The 13753-nt window shown below is 43.6% G+C and overlaps 1 protein-coding gene across 1 annotated transcript; it reads left to right on the top strand.

Annotated features, from left to right (window-relative positions):
• On the top strand, positions 1–13404 carry grtp1a (growth hormone regulated TBC protein 1a). The gene is made up of 8 exons (XM_036540886.1): positions 1–690; positions 2009–2160; positions 5069–5227; positions 6013–6137; positions 8572–8668; positions 9619–9791; positions 10188–10373; positions 13267–13404. Exons 1-8 carry the CDS (start codon positions 614–616, stop codon positions 13357–13359), a joined length of 1062 nt encoding a protein of 353 aa, XP_036396779.1. The 5' UTR covers positions 1–613; the 3' UTR covers positions 13360–13404.
• The last annotated feature ends 349 nt before the right edge of the window (positions 13405–13753 follow it).

Here is a 13753-nt window from a genome sequence, read left to right as displayed (position 1 = left end):
TTCGCAGAAAGGGGACCCGAGGGCTGGGACAAGCCGCGGATTAGTAATTATCACTTTATATTCAGTTCTAGAAAGTACAAACTATGTCATGACATTTCGGCGACATGTAGTATATTCGACAGGGACGGAGGAAACCTGTGTTTTAGAATTGCTTAGTCAAGGTGAACGACAGGTGGAAAATAAAGGCGGTGCGTGCAAGGCTCCCACGCCACGATCGATTAGCAAGGTTAAGAAGAGGAGGGCACCGGACAGCGACTTACCTTTTCCTTTTCCCGAGGAATGTGATTTGATTCTGTGGATCTGCGACGCATGAAGCGTCCCCGGGAAATCTGTTTTATGTGAGGACGTTACGGGTCAATGATTTCTCCGAAGTGATGAACTTTGTATCCGTGAGACAGAGATCCGCGTCCCCGCGAAAATTTGCTCCTGTTGCATTTTCATGGAGGAGTGATTTCGTTGCAGTTCGGGAGAGTGTTTTATACCGTTTTTGCAATGGGCTTGACTGTGATTCACTTTGGGTGACCCAAGTGAAAGACAAAAAATAACTGGAATTACTTGGTTGCTATCATTTGAAAATAAGTTGTCTCGTTTTGTATTCTGACCCGGGTTCGCAATGGAGAACAAAGCAAACGGGACTCGTTCGGCGAAGCACAATCCTGGCACCAGCAGTGCAAAAGAGCGAGTTCAGAGGTAACGTAATCCAACGCCAGTTAGTTGTCTTGCTATCTACATGACAACCTGTCCAACGTAAAAATCAATAAATAAATAAACATTGACTTGCTGAGTTTACACTGCATTATATGCTTTCCAAATAATGGCAAAATGGACATAATTTTGATCGACTTAGTCATTATGATTGTCTTACCCAACTTGTTTTACCGAGCTAACCTGTTAGCCCCTGTGTAGTAATTAATGTGTTATTTTTAATATTAGCTTGCTGCCTTACTACTTTGCAAGCATTTAGCTTTAGCTGCCTACACAGTTAGGGTGTTCGCTTGCTGCCTACTTCCATATGCGTACCATGCCAACTATCACACTGCCTTAATTGACAATTTGCATGTCATGTTTACCTAGCACATTAATGTTAAGAAATGGGACAGTATGTGTGACGATTGTTACGTAGCCTGCTGCTCATAATTGTCGGTCTTTCTCTGAATTGGGGTACAATGGAATAATTTGTAAACAGTGATAGGTAGCGGGCAACAACGCTGTGCGGAATGGCATATGAGCTCTCTTGGCCCTTGGTCGGAATTCATCCGCACCCCGACCTCACTGAAATTTCTGCTAGTACGATAGTCAAGTTACGTGGCTACCAGTGCAGCTGATTTACGCATGGCTCCTCGACAACTGTAACTTTTCAATGATTACAAATTATTGTTGCCTTTCATAGAGGATCTGCATAGGGAGCCTGCTGGGGGAAAAATACTGTAAACAGTCGCTGTGCTCGCCCTTGCTGTAATTCAAATAATGTAGCTAACCATTATTATCCTTAATCTTTATGAGAGCGATGATGTAACGCATATAAACGTCATTAGGCAATTCTGTGTAGCAGATGATGAATGCGGACCCAGGCGATTGTATTCCGTCCTTCATTTACATTTAGTTGCTAGGGAAATGTAATTCAACACAGGTGGTCCGTGTCCTCTTGCACGCAGCCGCCGTTCACTGTGTTAGTCATACCTCCCGGCAGTGGCTACCTTGCACAGGTTACTGAAAGAGTGGCTGAATCAGGTGTGCTATTTGAACAATAATGTTGGTTTTGAAAGCTTAACTTTTCAGTTGATTCTAATTGGTTTTGTCACTTGCTGTGGGAATGTGGGTCAAAGCTTTGATCCCATTCCCAACATTGATCTGTTGCATTTTCCTCATGGCTGCCCCTCTGCAGCGATGAAGGCTGCTTTATGTGCTGGAGCAAGGAGGTGGGGGTATTGCTGTCCCCCCCAAAATAAACTCCCACCCCTTAATGGTTCCTGGCCCACATCCCACCCCATCCTTTTTGTCCCAGCAGGGTGGACCCGTATGGCTTCGAAAGGTCAGAGGACTTTGATTACGAGTCGTATGAGGAGCTGATGTCTGAGTACCTGGTCGTACTCACCAGGAGGTCCATAAAGTGGTCTAAACTCCTGCAGGGGAGAAGCAAGGTGGAGAGGAGCCTCAAGGGTGAGTCCCCACATACACACACACACACACACATTTTCAAGCACATTAGCACACCACACACTTATCATATTCCTAGATAAGGGGCTGATAATTTCAGTTTCCCACCACTTATGTGTTGTTGTCCTTGGCAAGTTTGTCCTTTCACACAGTGTTTACTTTCCACTGTTTGGGTTTTCCAAGGAGCTTTGAGTCTGTATAAGAGCTGTAGTTAGACTGATGATGAAGGGTGTGTTCTCTTTCTTGAGAGTAAGGCTTGTGTACGTGTCCATGCACATTGTTCCACACAGTTTAATCTGCAGCAAAACAAGTCAGGGGCACCTGCTACACCCCTCCCTAATTAAGACAACAATACTGGGACTTTCTTCAAAGCAAGATCTCAGATCAGTCTCTTGGGAGCTGTGAGCCACCTTATATTCTGGGTTTTTGTGTCTGAAGTGGCTGCCAATCTCAGTGTGAGGCATTGCAAGTAGGAGAACACGATTTCTTCTGATGTACACTGTAGATCCTGTTTCTTTGAAATTTAGGATTAGGTCATCATCCAGATTTTCAGGTCCTTGTACTGTGGTAGGGTAACATCATAATCACAATGTATGGCAAAGGAAGAGTCATGCTGATTTACAGAAAGTTTCTCTGTATAATTGGCAATATGTGTACTAGTTTTCATTGCTTTGCTGCTTGGTCCTTTGTGAGAACTGAAACCCAGAGGTCAAATGTAGTGTGACAGAACTTGTTGATCTGTATGTTGCTGAAAGGTTTCATTGAATTTGAATGAATTTAGGAATTTCACCTGTAAATTTGTACCTGCAGATATGACTTTTATTTAATATAGTATTTATATAATGACATAATTATTTAGTGACATTGTCTGTTAACAGACATTATTCTACATTATTTAATATAATGAATTTTAGGTGCTATTCCCTTGTGCATATTTGATTCAAAAGAGAGATGGATTGGTCTTTTGTCTTCAAACTTGGAGACATATGGGAATAACCATTGCTTGCTTTATCGAGGAAGTGGATCGAATTGCTTCCATGTATATGACAGTTTACAGTTGTTGTACAGTCTCATTAAATTCCCCTCAAATGTCCCTTACAGCATGAGAAATAATTTTGTCATGGCTCAGCTTCACACTTGTAAATATTGTCACATTTTTAAAATAACTGAAAGAAATGGCCACAAAATTCAATATAGCTTCCATACTTTGTGAACAGTAAGTGCAGGTGAATGTGAGCGCACATCCAAACGGCGCCCTGCACTCCTGCCAAGCTGAATAAAAAATCGAACTGTCTGGCTTTTATGGCCATTTTAAGAGATTGATGGAAAAACAATGGAAAATGCTAATGTCCAAGTAACAATAGGATGCCTATGCACCATAGATGCTCAGTCCCCTAATTAGATCACTGTGCAATCACATATCATTTCACCCTATGAAAAATACCAACATGCGGGCTTTCTCTAAGAAGTGATGGTAAATGAGGCATTTCAGTTCCTTAAAACTTTTATGGGTGAACTTGCGGTATAGATACACAACTAGTTTCTGCTGAATTTTTCTACTGAAGGTAAAGTAAGGTTCATTGCTTTGCCTCTGGATTAGAGAATGCCTGTGTATTGATTCATTCCTCCTAATTGAGATATTTTCAACTCAGTAGTAACTCACCACTTAATAATAATATAAGTTCTTTTTATGCGACCATCTTTTTACTCCTATGTCGGCATTGAGTTGATAGCAGTTTTCTTTTTCATTTTAACCAGTAAATAAGATAAGATAACACTTTACTGATCCCCAGGCGGGGAAATTTGGGTAATGTTTAAAAGCATACACATATATAGTAAAGTTAATATTGCTGGTCAGTTTAACTTTCTGTAATTTCTAGCTTTTCAACAAAGAGACCAATTACAGTGGGAGTTATTTTTATTCTAAGCAGCTCAGTAGATCCTAGTGTTTGTGTGCGAGTCAGTTTTAATCTCACCTGTTGTCGATCCTTGTCTTTGTGTGAGAGTTATGCAGTGCTCCCAGATGCAAGCTTGGTCTAATGCAATTAGTGTGTGATCTTCAGTGTTTCTAAAAATGTGCCCGGGCTTCTGCCTCCACAGCAACTCTAAACTTACGGCTCCTATTTCCAAGTGATTGCTGCCGTTTCTTGCATGTTGACATGCATAACAAATGTGTTGCAGGTTACTGTTAGGTTTTCCACCGCCATAATTTATTAAGATATCAGTGGTTATAAGGGCACAAATACATAAATGGTTAGCAGCCATCTTGAAATAAACATGTTGTCATAGATTGAGCTGTGGAACTTTTATGGCACTCATATCAGATACTTAAGATAAGAAGCAGTGTGTATGCAAAACTGGTTTTACCTTTTACCTGTTGGTGGAAGATGAATGTTGTCCTACAACACTCATTGTCTGTCTGAGACTGTTGTGTGTGCAGCATGCCACAAATACTATATAAAACTTAATTTCAGTGTTAATACAGATTTATTTCCTATAGCTTCCTATTTTTCCAACCTTCACTAACTAAATTGCCATTTTAGAGGACGGTTTGAGACTGCAGTGACTTCCTTTTGGGTGGAGAGGTACAGTTAGTTTCTGTGGTGGCGAGCAGAGATGCAGTTAGACACTCCTGTGGGCTGGAGACTTGTGGTTACACACACTCCTAGTGGGTGGAAAATTGTGGTTACACACTCCTGCTGGGTGGGGAGATGCAGTTACACACTCCTAGCGGGTGGAGAGATGTTGTTAGATGCTGGTTATGGTGATTTGTTGTGGTGCCTCCGTGTCCATGATGATGATGTAGTTTTCGTGTTGTGTCAGGCTGGGTGCTTGCAGTTGTCATGTTGTCATGTTGTGTCTGTGATAACATTGTGATTGCCATTGTGATTGGTATCTGCGTGTCTTACAGTGAAACGTTATGTACGGAAGGGTATTCCTAACGAGCACCGTGCCCTGATCTGGATGATAGCCAGCGGGGCCCAGGATCAGATGGAGAAGAACCCAGGATACTACCAGAAGCTGCTGGAATCCGAGCATGACGACAAGCTGCTGGAGACCATCCGCACAGGTGGGTTTCCTGGGCCCTCTGCCTAAAGCTTATCACTTTTCATTGCCTGGAACTGGAACGTGGAAATGTGTATTCCCCTCTGCCGATATATTTGCATTTTCTTTATACTTGCAAATGTATCTTTGCATTTTCCATCCTGGAACTAAGAGCATACATACAGGTGCTGTTTAACTGGATATTTACAAGGTCATTTCCTTCTCCTTCTACCCTAATGTGAGAGATGGGGAGCATACATGTGTCTGCTGGTGTCCTTCACCTGTGGGCATTCCTCCACTGAAACATACTTTGTGTCATTACATACCTGTACTGTATATTCTTATCTCCTTTAGTGTACCTCTGGCTCAAAGATTCCATTCGGCCTGTTAACACGTGGAATGAAGTTAAACCTATGGCAGGTTATTACTGCTTTGGCTTCACAAGTGTGTGACTGTAGCCATGTAACTCATCATTGCAGTTCAGGCAGGGAGTAAAACCAGGCTGTGTTCAGTTGCCCAGAGTAGTGGAGAAAGACACTGAGTTTTTCCTAATATCTACACTCTGTGTGCTCTACTGAGGCTTGCTGGGTTCATTAACCCTCAGAGAAGTGTTTTACTATCATGTCATTCAAGCTCTGCTGAGACAGAGTGTCGGTCAGTCTCAATTTTCCTGTCCAAGAAAAGAAAAGACTCACAAAGAGGAAGAAGGCTGGTCATAGGACAGGGGGGAGAAGGCTTGTTACTGGACGCTTTGAGATGGAGACAATGAAGGTGATTGGGTGCTGTGTAACAGGCAATTCCTCCCTGCAGACATGCACAGGACCTTCCCAGACAATGTTCAGTTCCGCAAGACCTCTGACCCCTGCCTACAGAAGGCCCTGTTCAATGTGTTGGTGGCCTATGGACACCACAACAAGGCTGTTGGATACTGCCAGGTACCCTCTTGTGTGTTTACCCTCTTACCCATGTGTCCTAGCTCAGCCCTCACCTCTCTCTGCCTCCCTTCTTCAGTCAGTTTGTTCTTCAGAGGCCTTGTTTTAGGCTCCAGGAAAGGCAGGAACTCTCACTTTTGTTCCTTCACTGTTTGTTTTGTGCACATGAAAGGCTGTTGTTGGAGCAGCAGCCGTGTAAGGGCTTCGGATCCCTGCTGTGCCTGCCGGGTGAGGATGTGTGTTTTCCCATAGGGAACAAGAGCTTTGATACACCTTGTAGCTCTTGCAGTCAGGAAACAGAGGGCCTGTGCACCCCACAAAACTGCCAGACAAAAAGATGGACCCTCTGACTAACAGACAGATGGATGTCCTGCTGGTGAACAGATTGAGGTCCCTCTGACAGACACAGTAATGCGTCTTTTCTGAACACGGCTCTGCACAAACAGTGGTTTGGTCGGACAGGAGAGGGTGCATTTCACTGCCAGGTTTATGAGCATGTCTGCCTTGGCATGGTACACTGTGGTCACAGCCTTCACAGCAAGAAGCATCAGTGTCCATACATAAGTCTCATCAGTATCATCATTAGTCATGTGGCTTCGGACGGGATGTCTGTATCATTGCAATAACAATGGAAATTACAATCTAGCTGTAGACTCTTCTCCGGTTGAGATGGAACTGAACCCCCCCCCCCCCCCCCTCAAAAAAAAAAAGACAAAAAACCCTGATCCCATTTTTAATGACCACTTCCATACTATTCCGTTGTGTGGACCTGGACTGAGACTGAAAAACCTATACATTAATTTTCAGATGACATATCACTAAAACCGATGTTGTCAAGGTAACCCATGGATAGATTCCTATTAAATTTGTCAGTGTCATGTTAGCAGGAGGGCTTGCTAGTCATGCTCCTACCTTACAACACTTGATGTAATCATCTCAAAAATTTCATTACCTTGTTTTGCACGGCTTTGGGGTCTTTTGGCAAGGGCAAATAGACTACTTCTCCAAAATGAATTTCTAATTACCTAAGGAAAGCTTAGACTAATATTGTATCTTTTCTGAATACGTGCCCCCATATTACCCTGAATTTCATCTCATTTAAGTATGAGAAGTAGGGAATCCTGCTCTGATGGACCATCCTTCTCTCATGGATTCTCAAAGCATTTTTACATTATGCAGACTCACTTCCAGTGACTTTCACTTGACAATGAAGGATGGAGAACTTAAGCTGTACCAATGATTTGCACCCAGCTAAGTGATGCACAGCATACCATGTATCATCTTAGGTGGACCGTAAGGGATTTGTTGAGCCAATTACACTGGGGGTTGATTAGATCTGTTGGGTATTTTCTCCTTTCGTGGAACCAAGTCGGGTCTGGCAAAGTAACACACTGATGACCATTTTTCAATTGAAAAGATTTTATTTCGATGCGTAAAGGGAGAGTTGTGTGCGTGCAGCGGCTATGTGTTTCGAACGAATGTGGATATAATAGCCACAAGTGAAGGTTTAAGTACCTTGTCCGCGGTATACCAAATGGCAGGTATGAACATTCCCGTCAGAAGTGCATATCACACCTGGATGCCCTGGAGACACCCATTTGGTCAGCTACCGGGGACATCTCTTTGAACCCTATATGTGGCCGGCTATCTCTAACAGTCAGAGGGCTATTGCAGAGTGTGTGTGGGAATGTAAATACAAAATATAGTTCAAACAAAAGGCAATTTAAATAGAATGGAACAGGTTCAAACCTATCAGATCCCACATTAAAAGAATCAGATTGGGAATTCTGTGAGAACACTGGCGAACCATATGTTCTTCACAGTAAGGGCCAGGGAATCTGTACTGACCACAGTGAGTGAAGACAGCAGGGTGTATAACATATGTGGAAGTGCTTTAGCGGCAGGTTGGGTTGCCATCTGCACCTGTATCATGGCTTGTTCTGCTGGATTGCTCATCCCAGACCAACAGCAGAGGTGTCCAGGCACTAGGTCAGATTAGTGCACTACATCCTCAAGATGGAAGCTATTGTATACACATTCTCTGTCTCTGTACCCCAGTATCACTGAGGCTCTGTGTCTCTATAGTCCAGAATCACTGCAGTTCTGTCTCTCTGTACTCCACTATTATTCTCTGTATTCCACTATTACTCTCTGTACTCCACTATTATTCTCTGTACTCCACTGTTACTCTCTGTACTCCACAGTTACTCTCTGTACTCCACTATTACTCTCTGTACTCCACTGTTACTCTCTGTACTCCACAGTTACTCTCTGTACTCCACTATTACTCTCTGTACTCCACTGTTACTCTCTGTACTCCACTATTACTCCGTGTTTCTGTATTCCAGAATCACCGAGGCTCTGTGTTTCCATGCTCCCCTGTCCATGTCTCTTGTTGTCTGTCTGGTTTTCATGCGACTCTGTCTTGGTTTTCCAGGGCATGAATTTCATCTCAGGATACCTCATCATCATTACTAAAGATGAGGAGAAGTCCTTCTGGCTGCTAGATGCTCTGCTGGGTAGGATACTACCTGGTGAGTGCCTCTCTCACGTGCATGTGTGTATGTGTCTGCCTGCCTGTATGTGTGTGTACGTATTTGTATGACTACATGTGTGCACAGTTTGACCTCTATTCTGAAGGAAGGAGAGGGAGGGAGACGGAAGGAGTAAGTGGAGAGGGAGGGAGGGATAGGGAGAAACAATACAGAGGTTAAGAGAGGGTAAAAGAGAGAATGGAGGGAGTGGAAAGGGGTGAAAAAGAAGGGGGGGGGGTGGTTGTAGATGGACGGTCCTGTGAGGGCCGTGCAGATCGTCTCCCTGGCTCTGGAGGACTGTCTATTTTGGGAGCTCCACCCCTGGGCTATGAATAAACCTGGAGGAGGTCACATGATGGGCCTTTATCTGCTGTGAGCTTATTAAGACCTGCTCAGCGAGGGGGGCTAATCCCTCGCAGCCCATGCAGGAAGTGCCGAACCCAAACCCCCGTGCCAAACCTCCTGCTCTGGCACCATGCTTAGAGCTGCAGGCTGAATCTCTGGTCAGTGCATGCTGACACCTCACACACTCGAGACAAAGGCTGGCTTAGCCAGTATCACTGCAAAGGCAGTACTTAATGGTGAGAGTTATATTACATTACATTACATTCATTACATTTCATTACATTACATTAAGTGCATTTAGCAGACACTCTTATCCAGAGCGACTTTCAGCATATTAGAACGTAAGTGTATCCATTCAAGTTAAATGAGGAACAGTGTCAAACCAGGCTAACAACACTCCCAGATCAGTGGGTGTGAGAATAACTCCATTCAGACAATACCAGAAGTTAACTGACAAGGCAGTGGAAGCCAAGTACACTATGATACATCAGTCACTAAGTCAGTTAGTGAGGTTAATTAGTTACTCATCAGTTAATGAGGTCTGGCGATCTCGTGTGGATGAACAGAGCGTGAAATCAGCGTGTATGTGCCTTGTTCTGCTGCAGATTACTACACCCCCGCCATGCTGGGGCTGAAGACGGACCAAGAGGTTCTGGGGGAGCTGGTGCGGGCGAAGGTTCCGGCCGTGTGGCAGGCCATGACGGAGCACAACGTCATGTGGACCCTGGTTGTGTCACGCTGGTTCATCTGCCTGTTCATCGACATACTGCCTGTGGAGGTGGGTGGGCTGTTACCGCACAGAACAGGGGCGGCAGGGTAGCATGGTGGTTAAGGAGCAGGACTTGTAACCGAAGGGTTGCCGGTTTGATTCCCCGCTGGGGCACTGCTGTTGTACCCTTGGGTAAGGAACCTAACCCAGAATTGCCTCAGTGAATATCCAGCTGTATAAATGGGTAACGTAAAAAGATATGTATGTAAGTCGCTGTGGATAAGAGTGTCTGCTAAATTACATGACATTACTGGCATTTAGTAGACTTTCTCATCTAGAGCGACTTACATCTGTTACAGTTTTTTTACAACGTTATAAATGCCAATAATATAATGTAACAACTGAAAATTTATTCAAGGCAGAGAATAGATTTGACCCCTCGCTCTGTCGCTTCCCCCTCCCCAGACGGTGTTGCGTATTTGGGACTGTCTTTTCTATGAGGGCTCCAAAATCATTTTCCGTGTGGCACTGACGCTCATCAAGCACAACCAGATGCACATCCTGCAGGCCAGGAACTTCCCTGACATATGCGACCGCTTCAAGGATGTCACCAAGGGGGCCTTTGTGGAGGACTGCCACAGCTTCATGCAGGTGAGGTGGCGGTCAGGGTGGCATTCCAGTCCATGCCATGCCATGTCATGCTGTTATCCCTCATAGTGAGGGGAGTTTACTGTATTGTGCTGAGCACTGTAGATTCAGTCCTAAATGTGCTGAGTACTGTAGATTTAACCTGAACAGTGCTGAGTACTGTAGATTTAGCCTGAACAGTGCTGAGTACTGTAGATTTAACCTGAACAGTGCTGAGTACTGTAGATTGCCCAAACCGCTCTGAATACTGGGACTCAGTCCCAATAGTAAATTCAATTCCTACTTTTTTCCTACTACTTTTTATTGTATAAGGAAATTTGTTTCCTACCTCTCAATTTTTATACTTTGAAGTTCAGTTCTTTCTTAAAGTTGAAAAAGTCCTCTCAATCTTTTGGGAGCATACCTGCTGTCGGCCAGAAAGCAGTAAGTGGATTAAATGGACCATGGAAACAGATGTTTTTGATTTCTTGTTCTTGATGTGCCGTACAGTGGGTCATGGGTTTAGCTCCATTGTTTGTCTCACGAGCATATGTGTCATCCCTCTGTGAGCAATTACACAGTTGTGCTCACTACTGTTAGGTTCAAAAGTACTTAAATTTGATTAGGAGCAATCAATCACTATGTACAGTACTTAGCTAGCTTGCTGTACATGATGGTGCATCCAAGAGAACTGCCATCTACTGTATCTTCACCCATGTGAGAGAAATGTAAAAATGTGATATTTATTCAGACCACTTTCAAAGAACCATAATGTCAAGATCTCCTTAAACTGAAGTTTCTAGTTAACTTACAGCAATGGATGACTGAAATGCCAGCCACACACAAAAAAGTACTCAGAAAAATATATCTCTTAATTACTTATATTTATTAAACAGGTCAATACATGTTCACATTTTCATACCTGTCCTTGATTGCAGATGGTTGTTTGCCTTCAAATAACAGTAAAAAACAGCCTGTTCTCTGCATGAATTCTAAAGGAAAGGTTTCAGGAAGAGGAAGCACAGTAAGGGGTGTCAAAGAAAACGTATGACCCTACCCATAGACATGCTTGGCATTCAGCTTAATGCATTTGGACCTTTGGGTCTGTATCAGGTTTAAGGAATGAACACTGTGCCTCTCCCACAAACACTTTTAGTCTTTTACACATACACAGCTGATCTCACACACAGCCACACATAAGCCTCACTTACAATAGCACAAACACATTGTTGACCTTGCATGCATAGATGGAAAAACATATCACATACCCACTTGAATGGCATATTTCACAAGCATAGCCAGCCTAATAAAACTCTTGGTGGTCAAAACCCTGGGGCCAAAAGTCTCTTATAAAGACTAATAATAAATGGAATAAAGACCTTGAATCTCCCAGTCCCAGCCTCCAGCAGCCCTGAAGGCATATTACCCGGTATAGTCACCCTCTGCATCACACCCTTGTGCAACATACTCTGCCCACCATATTTTCCCAATGTCAGTTTTACTGTCACAGGAGGCCTCTGTACCTGCCAGTCAGGTGTCCTGAAGACTGATTTTATACTAGTTTGTTTCCTTTCTTTCCATCTAGCTCTGAGCTCTCACTGAGATGTGAATCTCCCCTGACCCCTGAACATACTCGGGCAGTCCTCTCCTGTGTGCTCCTTTTCCCATACACCCAGCCCCTCAGTTTGGGTCCCCAGGTTATTCATCTCTGCCCCATGGGAAATATGTACCACCTCTCTTTAATTTCTCCATCTCTTCATCTGATTATTATGCTGTTGCTATTACAAATCTTCCCCCCGGGTTCTCTTGGAAGCTTTCTTGATGAGTTGGACTTCCTCCTCAACTCCTTCCCAGAGTATGTTGACTATGTTGACTATGCTGACTTCAGTATCCAACTACATAATCCCCAACCTTTTGGCTTCCTGTTTCTGCTGCACATTGACCTTGCACAGGCAATCTCTCCCACATACACAAGGCAGGCAATAAGCTTTCCCTTGTCTTCACAAAAACCTGCACTGCTGACAGTCGAGCAGTGACTCGCATTCAATGCTGACCACTGCTTTGTTGCCTTATTTCTTATTCCCTCACCTCTGATCCCTTAACACTGGTGTCTGCACCCACATTCACTGTCCCTCTTTTCCATAGTGGTGCACTGCTATATTTCACACCTATTGACTGACTCTTACACTTCGGCTTTCCTTTTCGTGCTTTCATCTCTTCAGTGTCTTCTTTCCTACAGGCCTGCGGTCATCCTCTTTCATTGTACGGTTGTCTGATGCACTTCTTGCAGACAGAGCTAAATTACACTTAGTTGTTTAATTGTGTTGCAGGCTATCATCAAGCCCTGCACCTGTGTCAGACCACACTGCCCTGCAGCTTCTGCTCAGTTAGCAGTTCACATCATAGCTCTTTTCAGTTTCAGCCCTCTAGTGGTAGAGCAATCGAACTACAACAGCGAGAACAGCAAGCTTGGCCATCTTCCAGTGCAAAGTGGAAACCCCTGATCCCTGGTTCTCCCACACTGACATCCATAACTCCGTAGTTTTAATGATTATACATGTTCTTTGCAATTGTTAAAAACAAAAGCCAGAAATAGAAGCGCTGTGTTGTTGCCTTTGCTGTGGCATTTGTTCTTGATCATTTTTGTTGTAGCATTGTTTTATGCATCGACATTTTCAGTAATGTTAGGCAGTGTATAAATCTGTACTGCTTGCCTAATTTTGTTCTGGATAAGATGAATAGCTGTAAATGTACACAGGCGCATGCATGCGTACATATTATGGATATCTTGCATACGTATTCACATCTAGTCCCATGGTCTTGCTTACACAAATTAGAGCAGGGTACCTATGGTGCCTCACTTATTGTTAAATACAATATATGGTGCTCATTTTGTGTTTGATGTTCTTGTTTGCAGAAAATCTTCACTGAGCCTGGGAGGCTGTCCATGGCGATGATCACTAAGCTAAGGGAGACATGCCGGGCACAAATTGTGGCTCAGGAATCATGACCTCACCCCCACCACCTACCCCACCCCCCACCACCATCTCCTCAAACACACTATAAACATTCCAAACTCTGATTTGCACTGAGTGTAAAGATTTACGAGTACATGCTGTGTATATGCACAGAACCAAAAGATCACAGAGATGTCTATGCATAGAACCACACCTAGTCAATGACTGAAGATTCCAGTGGTAATTCATAATGACTGAATTCAATCTTTAAGTGTGGTGGTTGAAATCTTTATAAAAAACTGAAAGCCGTTAACTGTTCTTAACTTCGCACTTTTTACCAGATAGAATGGAATAAGCTCCATGGTGTAATTGAAGCTGTAATATAGTGTGAAGTAGCCCTTGGAATGAACTGTACCAATTCTTTTGTAGACCCACAATAAAGAGTGG

Source organism: Megalops cyprinoides, chromosome 11 (genome assembly GCF_013368585.1).
Source record: "Megalops cyprinoides isolate fMegCyp1 chromosome 11, fMegCyp1.pri, whole genome shotgun sequence".
NCBI lineage: Eukaryota > Metazoa > Chordata > Actinopteri > Elopiformes > Megalopidae > Megalops > Megalops cyprinoides.
Note: the sequence above shows the minus strand (reverse complement) of the source record. Positions and strands in the feature narration are given on the sequence as shown.